The 19,458-nt window shown below is 39.4% G+C and overlaps 1 protein-coding gene across 1 annotated transcript in view; it reads left to right on the top strand.

The window, feature by feature from the left end:
* Positions 1–11,056, top strand: part of LOC104032568 (ubiquilin-1) — a 43,113-nt gene extending 32,057 nt beyond the window's left edge. The window contains exons 7-11 of the mRNA XM_075725585.1: positions 814–956; positions 2,035–2,118; positions 8,397–8,512; positions 8,860–9,028; positions 10,904–11,056. Of these exons, the coding sequence (XP_075581700.1) occupies positions 814–956; positions 2,035–2,118; positions 8,397–8,512; positions 8,860–9,028; positions 10,904–11,056 (665 nt within the window). The remainder of the gene's footprint in view (positions 1–813; positions 957–2,034; positions 2,119–8,396; positions 8,513–8,859; positions 9,029–10,903) is intronic.
* Positions 11,057–19,458: the final 8,402 nt, after the last annotated feature.

Below are 19,458 nucleotides of genomic sequence, written 5' to 3'. Positions count from 1 at the left end.
CTTGTATCAGGAAGAGTGTGGCCAGCAGGAGCAGGGAGGTGATTGTCCCCCTGTACTCGGTGCTGGTGAGGCCGCACCTGGAATACTGTGTCCAGTTTTGGGCCCCGCAGTACAAGAAAGACATTGAGGTGCTGGAGCATGTTCAGAGAAGGGCAACGAAGCTGGTGAAGGGTGTGGAGCACAGGCCTTATGAGGAGCGGCTGAGGGAACTGGGATTGTTTAGCCTGGAGAAGAGGAGGCTGAGGGGTGACCTTATTGCTCTCTACAACTACCTGAAAGGAGGTTGTAGTGAGGTGGGTGTTGGTCTCTTCTCCCAAGTAGTTAGTGATAGGACAAGAGGAAATGGGCTCAAGCTGTGCCAGGGGAGGTTTAGGTTGGAAATTAGGAAAAATTTCTTTATGGAAAGGGTAGTCAAGCATTGGAACAGGCTGCCCAGAGACTTGGTGGAGTCCCCGTCCCTGGAAGTGTTCAAAAAACGGGTAGATGTGGCCCTTCGGGACATGGTTTAGTGTAGTCTACCCTTGATTGGCTTAGAGTAGACTTGGTAATATTAGGTTAATGGTTGGACTGGATGATCTTAAAGGTCTTTTCCAACCTAAACGGTTCTATGATTTTTATGGTTCTATTTTGAGATGTATTTAAGGGGCTAAAGCTCATTTAAAAAAACAAAAACAAAACAAAAAAACCCCACAAAAACCCAAACCCAACAAAACCACACAGTTGTATCCTAGTTCTAGGCAGTCTAATTAATTTGATTATAGTAAAGACTTTTACTAAAGCAACCTTTTACTTTTTTGTTTGTTTGTGTAATAGTTGGCATGTTCAACACGCCAGGAATGCAGAGCTTGTTACAGCAGATAACAGAAAATCCACAACTTATGCAAAATATGCTGTCTGCACCCTATATGAGAAGCATGATGCAGTCATTGAGCCAGAATCCTGATCTTGCAGTACAGGTAAATGCTTTTGGTGTAGCAATGTGTTGTGTGCACTGAAGTGAAAAAAGGAATTGAATTTATGATACAGTCATATTTTCATTACAGAGTAATTGTGCAAACTTCTCAACAGTAACATGTCTGTTGTGAATGATCCAGTTTTTAAAGTGTGTTAATGATGGACTTACTGAAATTATTACCTAGTCACCTTTAGCAATCTGTTGCAGTAAGTTTCTTCAGTTTGTAGTTGGACATCATGTCAGGCATTCTCTTGTAACAGCTTGTAAGTTTGTATATGTTTCATACAGCCCTAAGCTTTTGTGGCCTAGCATAAGAACCAGTTAAACAAAACAAATGCTTTGATTATAAATTAAGGTAGATCTGCTAGTAAATAAATACCCACTCTAGCTTGGGAGGACAGAAGTGGAGGGGAAGGAGTTGGTATCATATCTAGCTGTTGTTCTGGTTTTCATTTCTCATCTGTGATCCTTGCTCACAATAAAAGTGCTAATACTTACTGCTGTTTTATGAATGGTATTGTAGAAGTGCTTTCAAATTTACTTACAGCAATAATATCCAAAGTCAAATCTTGAACTGAGATAATATTATTATCTTTTGTATATTAAACACTTAATTGGAAAATATCCCAGGCTTTTTGCAGACGATGTTTACAGGGAAACCATCACATCTGTAGTGGAAGCTGACCAGAAAAGGCTTTTCTTGTTACATAAATGAGGTTGCTTTAGTGAGGACTTAGCAAGGATTCACTTCAAAAGTTTAACACACCCCCCCCCCCCCCCCCCCCCAAAAAAACCCCCCCAAACCCACAACAAAAAACACACCCAAAAATACCAAACAAAAAAAACCCACCCAACTCCACACCACCAGTGATTTCAGTCAATTCTCAGGCTGGTCGTTCATTGTTTCAGAACAGGTTTTGGCCAAAGGAGAAGTGGGAGATAATTACTCTGAGGTTATCATAGACTATTATCTTGTTCTCTGATTCATATGTGGTAAACAGTTGTCTTAAAATCCACTCTAGTATTTACTTTTTTGATCTACTGCTTGATCTATGATGTTAAATATTTTTGTCCCATAGATGATGTTGAATAATCCTTTATTTGCTGGAAATCCTCAACTTCAGGAGCAAATGAGACAACAGCTTCCTACTTTCCTTCAACAAGTAAGATGAGATATTAACTGTTGTTAATAAATGTCTGAAATTCACTGAGCAATTTTTGCAATAAACTGATGCCTTTCCTTGATTTCACTTAAAGCTAGATTCTGTTACATGTATTCTCACTAGCTCTAGACACTGAGTTGCATTGTCCCTTGATAATTAAATGCTTGATTTATCTCTCCATCCCTTTCAAAAGTTAAATCTGGCTTTTAGTAGATTTTTTTGTCTGTGACTAGCACAACTGCTTTGATTTGCTGTTGTATCTTTGCTTAGAAGAAATGACTTGTTCTTACTGCACACCAGCCAGAGAAAACCTGTTTCCTACATGATTTCTTTTGCAAATTAAAGAAAAAAGCTTATCTTAGTAGCAGGAAAAGTAATAAGCTTTTATGGTACTTTTCTCATACCTCCTCCACCCCGCCCTGGTTATTTGGGATAAAGACACCTTACAGCATGCCTTGAAAGAGGCAAGTCATAAGATAATTCAAAAGGAGTGGGTTCTGAAGATATTTGCCTGTAAAGATTGCCTTACCACCAGCTTTCCCTCTTACACCATTGTGGTTGCAGCCCCAGTATTTGCTTTATCTTAACTGTCACAGTGTATACTAGGACTGTGTCCTTTAAATAGGACTAAGCAAAATTTTTAGGAATTAAAAATTTAATCCAGTGCATGAGTTCCATTATTAGGCAGTCCTTGCAAATCAAAGTAAATGTGTGTTGCCAGCATCTCATTGCATGTAGGCAGTGTTATGAGTAAAATAAATAACAAGAATTTTATGCCACTAATGATTGCCCAGTGCTCCAATCTATCTAGATCCCTCTGCAAGGCCTCTTGGCCATTCAAGAGAGTCACCAGCACCTCCCAGTTTAGTATCATCAGCAAACTTGCTAATGGTGCATTCAACTCCTGCATCCAGATCACTGATAATTATATTGAACAGAACTGGCCCTAGAATTGAGCCCTGAGGAACACTGCTGGTGACTGGTCACCAGCCAGATGCAGCCCCATTCACTACAACCCTTTGAGCCCTGCTGTTCAGCCAGTTCTTCACCCAGCGCACCATGAACCTGCTCATCTCACAGTTGGACAACTTGTCCAGAAGGATGCTGTGAGGGACAGCATCAGAAACCTTCCTAAAATCCAGAACAACTACATCCACTGCCTTCCCTTCATCCACTAGGTGGGTGACCTTATCATAGAAGGATATCAAATTAGTTAGACAGGACTGTTGTGTGAAGAGAGGCTTTGGAAGGTACCCAATTTATCGTTATAAGTCCGGTCGCGTTCAGCACACTGAACTATCACGATTCCGGATTCACAAATAATGCAGGCACCTTTCGGCTTTGGAAGGTACCCAATTTATCGTTATAAGTCCGGTCGCGTTCAGCACACTGAACTATCACGATTCCGGATTCACAAATAACGTAGGCACCTTTCGTCTAGTCGTGCTGCATGAACTATCACAGCCACACTTAAAGTGTGTGGTCGCGTTCAATGACCACTATCACGCTAGACCAATAAATCAAAGCAATTTATTAAAGCAACAGACACACAGGTTCTTTGGATTACCGGTGATAAATTCACTGACTGCCAGGCACCTACGATTGCCAAAGGTTAGAATAACACAGATGCATCAAAAGACATAAAGTGACTCTATAGAGGTTTCTAAGTTTCCCGGGGAGGCACTTGGTATAACCAAGTGTTAGATTCTTACCCAAAGGCGTCCCGATGGGGGGGAAGAGAGGCTCAGCCCGTCGACTGATCCCAGAGGTCAGAGTAGTACACGGTGATGTCTTCCCTAACATCCCCTTTCCCTTAGGCCAATTTTATAGTATTTTACACATTAGGTGGAGCTTGAGGGACTCTAGTCATACATACTTTTGTTATGATTGGTGTAAAACTTTCTCGCTTCGTTTTAAAGGTACAGGCTCAGAAAAATTCAGAGCACAGGCTCAGTGAGGGGGGGTCTTACCTTGGAGGCGGGTGGGTTTTGAGATGGGAGTGTGTTCTAGTATTATAATGACATTATAATGAGTAAAAGTTACTAAAGGACAGCATTTTTGTCAACATCATGATAGTTTGCTGACGCAGGGTATCACTTATGCAGCTTATCAGGACCATGGTGCCCCTTCGAGTTCCCTTATCACAGGGCTTGGCCGTGATGTCTCCACACCACTCCACCCCCTGGGCAGCTCCTCTCAGAATCAGCACACCAGGCTCCCCTGGGTTGCGACATCCAAGGTTACAGGCTTAGGAACTTCTGTGGGATAGATTCCTTGCATCCAGCTGCATTCCATCCAGAAAGCTTCTTCAATGCTGTACCTTTCTTGTAATCGTAAATCTACGTCTGGTGTCTAAGTCACCTCCAGCAATCACTCCACAAGGACTTTGCCTTTGTGAACTCATGTTGGCTGTGCCTGATGATTGCATTGTCCTTTAAATGCCTTTCAATAGCAACCAGTATAATTTTCTCCATAATTTTTCCAGGTACTGAGGTTAGACTAAGAGGTCTGTAGTTTTCTGGGTCTTCCCTCAAACCCTTCTTGTCAATTGGAATAACACTGACAAGCTTCCAGTCAGTGGGGACGTCCCCAGATTCCCAAGACCTTTGGTAGATGATTGAGAGGGGTCCTGCCTGTAACATCCGCTAGCTCCTTCAGTACTCTGGGGTGAATCCCATCCAGCCCCACAGACTTATGAACATTCAACTCATACAGCTGGTCCCTTACAATTTCAGTGTCCACAAATGGAAAGTCACTGCTCCCGCAGTCGTGGTCCTCCAACTCAGAGGACTGGGCAGCCCAAGGTCTATCAGTATTATTAAAGACTGAAGCAAAAAAAGCATTGAATGCCTCTGCTTTTTCTTCATCCCTATTTGTCAGGTGACCATCTTCAACAAGTATTGGTCCAATGTTTTCCTTGGACCTCCTCTTGCTATTAAAATACTTAAAAAGCCTTTCTTGTTGTCTGACACAACACTGGCCAGTTTCAACTCTAACCGAATCATAATCATAGAATGCTTTGGGTTGGAAGGGACCTTTAGAGGTCATCTAGCCCAACCCCCCTGCAGTGAGCAGGGACAGCTTTAACTAGATCAGGTTGCTCAGAGCCCCATCCAACCTGACCTTGAATGTTTCTAGGGATGGGGCCTCCACTACCTCTCTGGGCAACCTGTTCCAGTGCTTGACCACCCTCATTGTAAAAAATTTCTTCCTTATATCCAGTCTAAATCTATTCTTCTTTAGTTTAAATCCATTATTCCTTGTCCTGTCACAACAGGCCTTGCTAAAAAAATTGTTCCCATCCTTCCTGTAGGCCCCCTTTAAGTATTGAAAGGCCGCAATAAGGTCTCCCCGCAGCCTTCTGTTCTCCAGGCTGAACAATCCCAACTCCCTCAGCCTGTCCTCGTAGGAGAGGTGCTCCAGCCCTCGGATCATTTTGGTGGCCCTCCTCTGGACCCGCTCCAACAGGTCCATGTCCTTCTTGTGCTGAGGGCTCCAGAGCTGGACGCAGTACTCCAGGTGAGGTCTCACCAGAGCAGAGTAGAGCAGCAGAATCACCTCCCTCGACCTGCTGGCCACGCTTCTTTTGATGCAGCCCAGGATACGGTTGGCTTTCTGGGCTGCAAGCACACATTTTTGGCTCATGTCCAGCTTTTCATCCCCCAGTACCCCAAGTCCTTCTCCACAGGGCTGCTCTCAATCTCTTCATCCCCCAGCCTGTATTGATATCGGGGGTTGCCCCATCCCAGGTGCAGGACCTTGCACTTGGCCTTGTTGAACCTCATGAGGTTCACACAGGCCCACCTCTCCAGCTTGTCCAGGTCCCTTTGGATGACATCTCGTCCTTCTGGTGTGTCAACTGCACCACCCAGCTTGGTGTCGTCTGCAAACTTGCTGAGGGTGCGCTCAATCCCACTGTCTATGTCATTGATGAAGATATTAAACAGCACTGGTCCCCGTAGGGATAATTGAGCTTTGGCCTTTCATGTCTTCTCCCTGCATATGCAAACCACAGCTCTCTAATATTCCTGCGAAGTCTGTCCTTGCTTCCAGAGATCATACCATTTCTTTTGCCACCTGAGTTCCAAGAAGAGTCCTCTCTTCAGCCAAGCTGGTCTTCTGCCCTGCTTGTTTGTCTTATGACACAATGGGACTGCCTGCTCCTGTGCTTCTAAAAGGTGGTTCTTAAAAACTGACCAGCACTCAGGGACCCCTCAGCCCTCAAAAGCAGATTCCCAGGGGACACTGCTAAGTAGCTCCCTGAATAGCTTAAAGTTTGCTCTCTTGAAATCAAGGGAAGCAACTCTGCTGACCTTTTTTCTCATTACACTGAAAATTTTAAACTCGACCATCTTGTGATCACTGTGGCCAAGACAGCCACCTGCCGTCACATCTCCCACGAGTCCTTCTCTATTCACAAACAACAAGTCTAGGAGGGCATCTTTCCTAGTTGGCTCACTGAGTACTTGTGTCAAGAAGTTATCTTCCACAAACTTCAAGAATTTCCCAGACTTGCTCGTCACAGCAGTATGGTATTCCCAGTTGATGCCTGGGAAGTTGAAATCTCCCATAAGGACAAGGGCTACCGATCCAGAGATTTCTCCTAATTGCCTGTAGAATAACTCATCAGTGCTATCATCCTGGCTGGGCGATTGATAGTAGACACCCACAATAACATCTCCTTTGTTTTACATCCCCCTAATCCTCACCCAGACACTCTTAATGCTTTTGTATCTTTTTCCATCAGTATCACCTTGGGGTTTACCTGCACAGCTAGTTCTCTGCTGTCTTCTCCATGTTAGGTCAGGTGATCAACAACATTAACAGATGAAGTAAACTGGAGAAATACCTGGGTGTTCTCAGAGTGTTGACAGTATCACAGCCCATGCTTCCTCACTCATCTGTTGTCATTATATTATGGGATTGGGTGATGGAAACTATGAAATGTTCCTCTGTATAATGGAAAGCGCTTGCAATAAATGGCCAGTTGCTGAGCACAACTAGGAAAACACATCTGTGAGCTACTCTTTCTACTCCTTTTACATAAGTTTTACCCAGAATTGCTGCTACTCTACAGCTGGAATTAAAAACATTAATAGAGATCCAAGTCATCTAAGCACTCAGAGGATCGTTGGGTCAGTTTTCTGTAAAAACAACTCTAAGTATCAGACAGCAAGTCATGGCTTAAAGGTTATTTTCTTAAACAAAGTAATCACAGCACCTTACTTCAGTGAATCTAAAATGCTTTCCTCCTCTAGATTTGGATTAACTTCACCAGATACAAATCCAAGAGACAAATGGAGAGTGTTTAAAAACTTGCTGTGCTCAAGTCTCATTACACACCCATATTTCAGGACAGAATCAACATTTGATCTTTGTGCCCTATTCTGCTCTTCTGTTTTGCACCGGAGGAAGCTTAACCTTAATTTGTGCAGTTCTTTGAATCAAAAATGTTTTTGCAGCAGAAGGAATTTGGTCCAGTTACCAAGTGAAGGCTGCTGAGATTAATCAGCCTGTCTGCTATTTGAAGCAGGTCTGGCTACCAAGACTTCTAACTGAAACAAATAACTTGTCACTTACATGTGGCATCTATAAGCAGAGGTGAGCATAAGCCATTAGTTTTGGTTTTGTATCTAAAATAGTCCAGTTTTTAGACGTTTAATTTCAGAAATCAAAAGTATGTCTTTTATCTGTGGATGCAAAAGCCGGTTTTTCGTTGAATTTGCAGTAGAGTGAGGGTCCTTGAATATTATGTGTTTGTTAGTATGTTTTGCAGAGTATTTGTACGTCTGTAGGTGTTGATGGCACTACAGATATGAACACATGCACAAATTATTATGATCAAATAGCTGTGGTCTGAATTTAGCTATAAAAAGATGTTTTATAACTTTCTGTATTAGATACCTACAAGTCAGGTTTCACTGTGTTCAGCCCTGTTGCTTACCAGTAGTATGATATAGGAGACTAATTTAGAATTATGTTGAACTAATACACTCCTATGGCTTTGGAAGATGATAAAGTCTACTAGAAGAAGTAATGAGAAATACTTTTCCTTATGCTCTCCTTATTTAAAAGGAGTCTAGAGAGCTCATTGATCCATCTCCTGTGAAAGTTTTCTGGAGAAAAAAAATCTGAAGGATTTAATGTAAACATTCAAATACAAAGTTGAGAAACAGCAAGTTCTGAAAGGATATCAGATTCTATAAAACATCTAGTGATAGAGATCAACTTTAAATGTCTGTATATTATTCAATTATGAGTTTCTTTCCTGTTTTTAGATGCAGAATCCTGACACGTTATCAGCTATGTCAAACCCTAGAGCAATGCAGGCTTTGCTACAGATTCAGCAGGGCTTGCAGACACTAGCAACGGAAGCACCGGGACTTATACCAGGGTAAGAATTGGTCATACAAATTTATACAAGAACTTTTCTCTTGTGTATGGGGTTTTTTCAGCTTTTTGTCTGTCTTTTTAACATGTAGAGGTTTATCCAGTTTTTACAGACTGTTCCTCTTGCATTTTTTAGTTTACCTAAACTTGTTTTAGAATCTGTCACACTTTTGTCTGCAATGGACTTTTAAGCAATGATGGCTATGGTTTTTGTTTTGGTGCTTTACTTAAGTTGTCATCTGTTTTTTATTTGACAGAATTTTTACTTAGTAATTACATATAATGGGAAGAGGCATTACAACTAAGCCATTTTCTATGTTAGTGATGTATTTCTCTTTGTCATTTGTGCAGATTCAGTCCTGGTTTAGGTGTATTGGGAAGCACTGGAGCTCCTACAGGGCCCACTGTAACTAGTTCTGTTCCCGGTGAAAATACAAGTCCAACATCAGGGGCTGCTGAATCTGGTCACCAGCAGTTTGTCCAGCAAATGTTGCAGGCACTTGCTGGTGCAAATGCTCAGGTAAAGTAGATCACTGTATTCTAGTGTGTGTGGGGGGGGTGGGGGTGGTTGTTGTTTTGGGGTGATTGGTGGGTTTTTGGGGGGGGGGTTGTTGGGGGTTTTTTTTGCTTGTTTGTTTTTTTAAATATCCAACCCCCTCCCTCAGCATAAACCAACAGAATGCTTCTGGTCAAAGGAGAGCAGAGGAAGCTTAGAAGTGATGTTCTAGCTGTGCAAATAAATGCTGGAAAAACATCACATTTGAGTAAAAATGTCCTCTGAATGGTTGATTGTTGTACACCTATCTTCATACCATTGAGTTTCTGAAATACCTGGAAAGAAGCAGATTAAGGTATTAAAGGGAAGACTGGTTCCCTGGCAAAGGAAATGTGGGCTCAGACAAGAAAAGAACTTAAGCGTACTGAATGTCGTTATCTCTACTTTGTATCTGTCTTGCTAGTTGTTACTCTGTAGCTGTGACAGCCTCTGTTCCACGCTTCACAGTAGCCACACTCAGGCTATTTGGGGCCTGAATTTGTAGCATGCTTCCCTGACATCCTGCAGGTCCAGACTGCACAGTGTACATTGTGTTAGCATACCAAGTGGGATTCAGGCTTTCTGGAGAGCTCCAGAAGTCAAGCAAAGGTGGCAGCTTTGCAGGTAAATGTAGGGTGGTGAGCAAGACTGGCTTTAAAGGGGGCACACCCATAACAGTGGAGAGGTATCTCAAGAGTGCTGTGTGAAACAGCACCATTACACTGTGGTACATATCCAGTGTAATGGCAGACTGCTGGTAAAAGGCACAGTCCTGCTCTTACCTCCTCTGTTGCCACAGAATAAGGCAGTTCAGCTTGCTGATCTGACAGAAAAATGTTATTTTATGTAACCATGAGAAAGTGGTGGTAGGCATAGCTGTAGGAAACCATGTTCCCGTAGATATTTTTATCCTGCTAGATCTTACACTACCAATTCAGTATTCTGTTTGGTTTTGCTTGGGGGAAGCAGGTGTGTGTGTGGGGGAATGTTTAAATTTCAGCCAGTATATTTGCATTTTATTGGTTTGGAAGTATATGCAGTTTTTAAATACTGGTAGGAATTTTTCAATGGATGAAACTTTAAGTAGAACAAAAGGAAAATAAGTAGTAGCTGCAAAAATCTTGTGTTGATATGTAAACTGTCTCACTCATTTTGAAAAGTGGCTTTTCAGTATTACTCTGACCCTATATACCTAAAGCATATTATTTTCATATAATTGTTCTGTTTCAAAAATGCCTGAGTTGAAGATCATACAACTGAAACTACTGAGAATTTTGCCATTAGTTTATGAGCAGTTTATTTGAGCAAGATCAACTCATAAAGCACAGCTGTCACTTTGCCTTAGGCTGAAGTTTTTCTAACTAGAATTTTGGTAAATTTAGTCAACAAATACTTGGAGCATTAAACAGGTAACTTTTATGTCAAGGAAAAAAAAGCCTACCACATTCACTGTTACCAACAGTGAAATTCTCAAAATCCTGCTGTCCCACATTACTAGATTAGATTATTTCATTTAAAAAAAAAAAAAAAAAAAAAGTCTGCATGCACCTCTTTAAGAAAATGTTCTTGGGACACATTTATCGGATTTAACTTCCTTTTTTATCAAACAAGCAGCTCTTCTTGTAGTTCAAAAATGTCACATAAGTGAAGATATTCTTAAAATTTGGGGCTAATCTGACTTGTTTGGTCAATAATTCAGTTGTGAATGAAATTTGTCATAGTCTAGTTTGGGGAACTTGAAAAAGAGGCATTCAGAAATTAGTAAAGACAAGAAGTGGTTCAGAACCAACTATGTTTAAATCCTGTACTTTGCCAAATGTGTATTATGCTTTTATAGCTTGAGATTTTTCTTCTTAGCAGTTACAAAATCCAGAAGTTAGATTTCAGCAACAACTGGAGCAGCTGAGTGCAATGGGCTTTTTGAATCATGAAGCAAACTTACAAGCTCTAATAGCAACAGGAGGAGATATCAGTGCAGCTATTGAAAGGTTGCTTGCCTCTCAGCCTTCATAGCAGTGTTTCTTTAACTCAAAAAAATGTAATTTATTTTTTATAATAGCTCTTAAATCTTTAAAATAGTTGCTTTATTTCATTCTGACTCTTGGGATTGTCTTGTTATAACTAAAATCAGTCATGCATTTTAAGGTCAAGCGCAGTAGTTTTCTTCAAACAGAGAATTGATGCATTTTCACTCAGTTGTTGCATGCAGCACTTCATTATTTCTTAATTTTTTTGAAACAGTATCAGCTTTCACAGTTGATTGAGCAGGCTTTGCCTAACTTACAGCTGTTCAATTTATTTACTACTAAACCGTTAGCCTTCAGTAATAATTTATGTAGGATACAAATTAAAAAGGAAAAAATTGAAGGCTATAATTTGTGGGTACCAGTGCTGCTTACGGTGATTTTGGTATGTATTTTTTTTGCTAGCAAAATGCTGTAAGATTTATACCACTTGAATAATCTACCATTTTTGCTTTTATTTGTATGAAGTATGAACACAACATATACAATAGAGACAGCTTATTTCTAGAAACTTACACATTGCAATAGAATGAAATTATAAGTAAACAAAAAAGGCCGGGAAAAAAAAAAAAAGTAGTAAGACATGGTTTTTAGTGTAGAATCTTCCAGCATCTTTGGTAAACATCTCAGAAAAAATGCTTAGGCAAGTTCATTTAAAATATACTAGAATTGCTGTTCTAGTTATATCTTCACATCTAGCCATAAAGAAATTAGCACTGTAACATTGTCTCATTGCAACATTGTTACAGATTAACTGTAAATTACCTTTGTGCAAATTAAAGGAGCACTGCCTTGTGCTCTGAAACTGTTTCTAAGGCATTTTGGCTTGTTCCATTGAGATTCTAACATGCATTATGATTTGTAATTGGAAACATTACTTTCAGCCGTTGTCATGTGATATTCTAATTACTTTTAACCACCATGTAAAAAAATACTGTATATCTCTTGAGTTTTTATTGGTAGTTACCTCTTGTGCACAGGTTATAAATGAATTAAAAAGTATTTAAGCATCTTGTTTCAGTGTGTTTGCAATTGGTGATTATCCAGCATTCAAGATGACTGACCTTTCAGTGTTAGCTCTGGGACTATTTACAGACTTTGGGCTAAGATTAGCAAACAATACTTGGAGTATAAAGTGGAGGACAGAGAGGAAGGGTCATGTGATGCTGAAGACTATTTAGATAAAGTAAAAGTAGTGAAATAAAGAATTCTGCTGTGTTACTGAATAGCATTTGCTTTTTATTGGTCTTTGGTGTCAGTGTAATTGTGAACATTCATTCTGATTTAATTCCTGTATTTCATTAAACGCTTCATCTGAACAATCTTTTCTTTTGGTACAAATATAAAGCCAGTTTGCTCTAAAAACCAGTGCTTGCAAATGGTTTAAACTTACCAGCCTTGACTCAAAATTGTTAATAAGTTAAATGAAACAAATTTATAATGGGATATAAAGGAGGATGTTGAGCACACTTTCTTTTACATACAATGAAATTAATAAAACTCTTGGCAAAGCCAAGCATGCAGATTTTACAGGGAGTAACTGTGTTGTATTCTTCTCTCAGAAGTTTTTACTGTCCAGTAATCAATCTTGTCTCTTACTTCAGCAGTAAGTAAATAGATCAAATACTGCTGATGCACAGTACTGGGTAAAGTTCAAGAAAATCTCTTGGTTGGCAGGCCTCTGCCTCTGGATCAAAGTCTCATAGATACAGCAACATAGAGTATTAAACAAACAAAACAATTAAAATAGAACCTCCTGGTGATTTGAGTTTTATATGATCAAAGCCTTTTAAAATACTGAAAGTATGGGTAGGAAATTATTATTGCTTTTGTTTCTTAGCCAATGATAGTAAACCTGCAAGGGACTAGACCTTCATAGTGCCTTCTGTTTGGGTAGGTAGCTTTCACTACACTGAGTATGAGGCTGTGATAGGGAAGTCATAGCAAGTAGTTTCTGTAGAATAATCACTACTTTTTCACAGTTACTTTCGCAATTACTCTTAGGATCTTCAAAGTAACTAATTTGATTTGACCTTATAGTATGCCTTATAGGAACTTTGCTTTAAAAAAAGTGAGATCTCCAGTCTTTCCGAAGGTATATCCTTCTAAGAATACAATCCATAACTTGCAGAAAAGCCACTGTCAAATGGAAAGCTGAAGTAGGGAAGGGAGTGATTTTTGCCAAGCTTTACTAAGATACTAAAGCACTGAATCTGACCTCCATGAACATTCTTTTGAGACAAGATCCAGTTCACCTATGTAAGTAAAATGAAGATGTGATATTTGAAGTCAAATTCTATTAGAATTTAAGAAAAAGTAGAATTTAACCTAAACTGTACAATGAATTGTTGAGCTAAGTTTACTACTTGAGGTACAATTAATAGTTAATTTAACTATGTCACTGTTGTCAACTAGTAATAACAATTAGTAACTGAGTAGCATTAAAACAGAGACATCTTTAGTGTAGGAGAAATTTTGGGTTTGTTGGAGAAGACCTTAATTGTTAAAAGTGGCAGTAGGTGGAACAAAGTTTGTAGTAGGGGTAAAAATTTATTGTCTTTAATAATAAAAGATACATCACACTTGTTTGGTTTAATGGCATAATAGAATCTGTTTGCACACTCTCTCTTTCGCCACTGTCTCTCTAGCCTTTTAGACACTCACTTTTGAAAATGTCCATTTTTTTTTTTGGTTATAAGGGTTTGAAATTTAATATTACTGCTTGGTATTATGTCATGCAGCTGCTTTCCTATCACTGTGTAGTTTCCTGAATTACTTAGTTTTATTGTGTCTGAAAAAAGTAAGTATAAATCTGCATTTAATAGTGGGTATGTTAGAAAGGCTCTTTACTTGTAAAATGGTATACTGGGAAAATATGAAGACTTCATTAAAAGCAAAGGTACCACAAGAGGGTGCCATTTCTTTAATTTTCTTAGTGACTAAATTTGCATGGCAATGTTAAAAATAATAATCCATGTGCAACTGTATATGGGGATGATTCTATTCAGGTCTGACTTGTAGAATCTTACAGAAACTATCTGTAGAGTTTTTGTGTAGTTAAGCTAAAGAGGCATCTCTTGTGTAACAAAGACTAAAAAAAAACCCAAAAAACCCAAAATATTTTGGCAATTGAAAAGAGGATTTTAACCTTAAATTCTGTGAGTTATGTAACTGACTATATTCAGAATTTTCTGATCACAAAAAAGTTGAAATATGTATTTGAAGTTGTTTGATCTTAGGTCTTAAAGCACCTGTATGAAAACCTATCGATAAACGTATATTGGACTGGGTATAGGCTGAGGTGGAAGAATAAAGCAAGCCAGAAAAGGGAAGTAAAGGAGAAGGTCCAGCTCTGAAAAGAATGAGAATGAGTTTGTTTTGTGTTGTGGGGGGGTTTTGTGTATTTTTGTTTGTTTGTTTTAAAGAAGGAAATATCCATTAGTCTTGTACTGGCTGATTTGTTGTCCACTGCATTTCATCGATGGGTATGCTTTACAGGTGAAAGATGCTAATTCAAAGCCAATGTGATGCCCCTTACGCTTTATCTCCAAGCTTTCCAGAGAGTTGTATATTGTCTCCCCACCACCACTTGTTCCCCCCCTTTTTCCAACTTGGTGTTCAGTGCATATAACAAAAGTTCATGAAGTCTTAGCACCCTGGTGAGGTTGGCAAGGACGCAAATACAGAAGCTACAACTTGTTCAAAATCTGTCAGTGAGCCAGCAGTGTCAGGAACAGAACTTCATCATTCAAGTTCCTGCCTTTTATACTTGTAGAAAAAGAAATACACTGCTTTTTACAAAGCTGTAAAATATTTCATCACTGTGCCCCAATCCGTGTTTGACAGAATGAAAATTAAAACTAAGAATTTCAATTCCTGTGTGACCCCTGATGGAATTTTCAAAAGCAGGCTGGGCTCGGATAGCTTCCCTTTGACCCACACTAATGGCAATTTTAACCTCATAGGGAGAAGTGTTTAAACAATGGTGATAGTTTTTGAAAATTTCATCTTATGTGTCCTTTACAGTCATGATAGAAATATTAAGAGTAATAAACCAGCTCTTAATATTGTAATCCATTTAAATATTGTGGAAAAATAAATTGTTTTGATTAACTTAAGAAAATAAAAAAGTTATCTTTTTTTTTGACAGACTTTTGAAATAAAATTTATAATGCAGGTAAGGATGTGATTTGAAAGTGAAGTCAAACTAGCCCATCTCCTGCTAAAATCTCTATCTTAGAGAGTTTCTATATTAGCCACCATTCTTTCACTCCAATTAAATTCTAATATAGCATAAGGAAGTGCCATGAGCACTTCCTTAATTCCTGAGAACAGCAGCAACTGAATATCTTTAGAAACTGATCCATCATCTATAAAAATTATTATATTGATCTGTCTAGAAAATGTCTGCTAAACAGTAGAGTTCTGTTATTAAAGGTATACATTTGACACCTGTTTTCAGAGTTAACTGTAATGTTAAATGTCATGTTTGTTATGTCTGCTGTAACCCTGCTGCAGTGGCAGTACTGCACATGTGCTCACTTCATGAGTTATGCAAGGGATTGGATGTAGTTAAACTAATGGCCTGTGCATTTTTTTTTTACTGGCAAGGTTTCCTAAAATATAGAAATAAAAGCATTAAACTGTGGATGTGTGTGTTATACTAAAAAGCAAATCTGAAATTAGTTGTCATCATAAATCAGTGACTGAAATGTCTGTAGTCAAATTAAAATTAGGTATAAACCTAGTCAAAAATCATGACATATTTCTCACATTTTGGTTCACAAGGAAATGAGAACTTGTCATAATTAGTGTTATCATCTAGGCGAGACAATGCCAACCTCAGCTACTTATCAGTGCTAATAATTAAACCTTGTAATTAGGCACTGTTAATGTATACTTGATTTTTGCAAAGTTTCTGGAGCTGGGCAGTGTCCATGGGCAGGCATCTTACAAGAAGCAATGGATCATGTTCCAACATAACAATCTAAATTTCTCAGTAAATTAACCCACACTCCACCAAGGTATGATCACCTGATGTGCACATGCAACAGCCATGGTGTGAAGCCAGACTAAGGAGAGCTTTGTTGGGAGCAAGGGACGCGGAGAAAGCTGGGTCTATTGGGTTTACAGAGTGTTGTGGTTTAGCTGAAACCTTGAACTAACTCTGAAAACAGGTGTCAAATGTATACCTTTAATAACAGAACTCTACTGTTCAGCAGACATTTTCTAGACAGATCAATATAATTTTATAGATGATGGATCAGTTTCTAAAGATATTCAGTTGCTGCTGTTCAGCAGGACACAGGGCAAGGTTTTGGTAGTAGCTGAAGGGATGGCTTCGGTGAGAAGAGAACATGTTGGACAGAGCCAGTTTCAGCTGACTCCAGGATGGACCTGCTGCTGGCCAAAGCTGAGCCCATCAGTGAAGTTGGTGGTGCCAGTGTGATAATGTTTAAGAAAGGGTTTTAAAAAAAAAAAAAAAAAGCTGTGCAGCAGCTGTGAGGGGGAGGAATGAGAAAAAAATGTGAGAGAAACCACCCTGCAGACACCAAGGTCAGAGAAGAAGGAGGGGGAGGAGGTGCTCCAGGTGCCAGAGCAGAGATTCCCCTGCAACCAGTGGTGAAGCAGGTTCTCCCCGTGCAGCCCACGGAGGACCATGTTGGAGCAGATATCCACACTGCAGCCTGTGGATAACCTGTGCCAGAGCAGGTGGATATGCCCTGAAGGAAGCTGTGACCCCATGGAGAGCCCATGCTGGAGCAGGTTTTTCTATCAGGTACTGCGATGGCATGGGGGATCCACACTGGAGCAGTCTGTTCCTGAAGGACTGCACCCTGTGGAAAAGACCCATGCTGGAGCAGTTCGTGAAGAACTGCAGCCCGTAGGAAGGACCCACATTGGAGCAATTTGTAGAGGTCTGTCTCCCGTGGGAGCAACCTCATACTGGAGCAGGAGAAAAAAATGTGAGAAAGGAGCAGCAGAGATGAACTGGGAAGAAGGGGGGTGGGGGGAAGATGGTTTCAATTTTGTTTTTGTTTCTCGCTGTCCTGCTCTATTTTTAATTGGCAATAATTTGAATTAATTTTCCCTAAGTCAAGTCTGTTTTGATCCTGACAGCAATTGGTGAGTGATCTCCCTGTCTTTATCTTGAGCCATGAGCTTTTTTTTCATGTTATTTTCTCCTCCTGTCCTGTTGAGGAGTGGGAGTGATAAAGTGGCTTGGTGGGCACCTGGTGGCCAGACATGAAGTTTTGGTAGAATTTTAAGATTATTTATGTAAGCAGGGTAGCCCCATACACTATGGGAGATAAGTGGCTGATGGTATGTAGGATAGGTGGTTTGCTTCCCCTTCCATCTACCCCCCAAAAATGGATCCCAGGATCCAAGAAGTAACACAGCACACTTATAGCAGGCTCAAAGGAAAAGGCAGTGTCTGGCTGTAATACTCCTCTTTCTATTTGCAGTAAAGGTACAAACAGGTGAAATGAAGCATTACAGAAATGTAATTGTGACCAGAGAAACATCATGGATGAGTCATAGCTCTAGCTAGCTGTGTCAAGTGCCAATTTCCATGGCTTTCAGTAGGTATATTGTCAGTCAGTCTTCCCCCTTTTCTATCTGTCTTTCAAATCCTAGACACTTCTGAATAGGAATCAAATTCCCCCAAGGGCTGAGTCCCAGCAGTTCAGCATATTCCTGTCACATGAAACTCACAAAATCTATTCTTCTGTCTCTCGCCCTACTGAAACATCAAGAGGAAAGCTAATATTGGAGATAATCTAAAAAGATGTGGCCAAGGATGGATAACACAAATTCAGCATTTTGAGCATGCTAGAGCTCTTTGGAACTTGCTTCTGATTCCTCTTTACAGAGAAGGCTTGTTAGGTGTTTACTATAACATACTAAATTAGAGTGAAAAATAAAATATTTGAGTTTATAGCTACATATTTTGCTATTACTTTCAAGTTTCAAAAAACTTCCTTTGAATTATCTTTGCTTGTGTCTGAACAGTTGAAGTAGGACTATCTGAACTTAGGAAATATGTAATAAATTCAAGGTTGAATGATGAGTTGATCAGCTGATTTAAATTTTTTTAAAAAATCAACATTTCTAAAGAGATTCAATCATGATTACCAAAAGCCTAATCATTTTGGACTGTACCTTACAGAAACTAATTAGAAAATATTATATTGTAGTCATTATCAGTATATTCTGTGGTTATGCTATCTGGAAGTAGCTAATGTTAGGTTTATTACTGAACTGGATCCTTGAAATAATCTTTATACAGACAGTAGAAAAAGAACTATCATTTGCAGCACTTTTCCCTACACTATTATTCAGGGGTTAGCTTACCCTTAGCAGTTATTATGATACCTTAGATTAGTGAAAACATAATGGCTCTGCTAGCTGCAGAATATTATACTACTACATACATTTCTGATTTGGAATGCAATGGTGAAAATACTTAACTTTTTTTGTCTTTAGCCAGAACTCATTAAAGATAGATGTTCTCTTACATCTTCAATATATCATGCAATGCACAAAGCCAGGGAATCCTGTCCTAGAAACAAAACAAGTGAGTTCAAAAATGTTTATGAAATGTATTTGAAACAATCACTTATAACATATAAAGCATTTGACTGAAAATGAAAATTAGTATTATAATGCCCACCAAGTTCAGTTTTGTGTCTCTTTCTTCCTAATGTAGATTTGCTACCGCTGCCTGAAGGCTAACAAGAAGTGCTAGACACTTTATCAATAAAAGGGTTTTAGTGAAATAGTACTTTTTATATTACAAATACCTAGAAGTATCTGATTGAAGCCACAATTTTGCTACACCTTTGCTCAGTAGTTTGGCAAATGCAATGCAATGTGATTGATCAGATTTTCAACATAATCTATTTTTAATCTTTAAGCTCCCAGCAACTTTTGTCATACCTACCAAGCATTAAACTATTGTTCCCATTTCATCTTTCAACACAGTTACTGCTGGGTGAGTGCAACAAATGACAACATGGATAAATAAACGCATTTGCTATTGTCATTATAGAACAACTTCCCCCTGGCACTCAAGGCCCTCACAATTTTGTATCACTGATGTTTCAGAAGAGATATTTCCCTCTTGCTTAGCATTATACGCTAATAGTTTATTCATTCAATTGTGCAGTGCTGCCATACATGAGAGGCTTATATGAACTTCCAACCATTAATGAAAGATTAGTCTTTAATAAGAATTGTACTGGGTCTGGCTGGGATGAAGTTATCACAGAGTAACAGACTGGTTGAGGTTGGAAGGGACCTCTGGAGGTCATCTGGTCCAACACCCCTGCTCCAGCAGGGCCACCTAGAGCCAGTTGCCCAGGACCATGTCCAGATGGCTTTTGAACA

Source organism: Pelecanus crispus, chromosome W (assembly GCF_030463565.1).
Source record: "Pelecanus crispus isolate bPelCri1 chromosome W, bPelCri1.pri, whole genome shotgun sequence".
Taxonomy (NCBI): Eukaryota; Metazoa; Chordata; class Aves; order Pelecaniformes; family Pelecanidae; genus Pelecanus; species Pelecanus crispus.
This window is presented reverse-complemented; position numbering and strand designations above follow the sequence as displayed.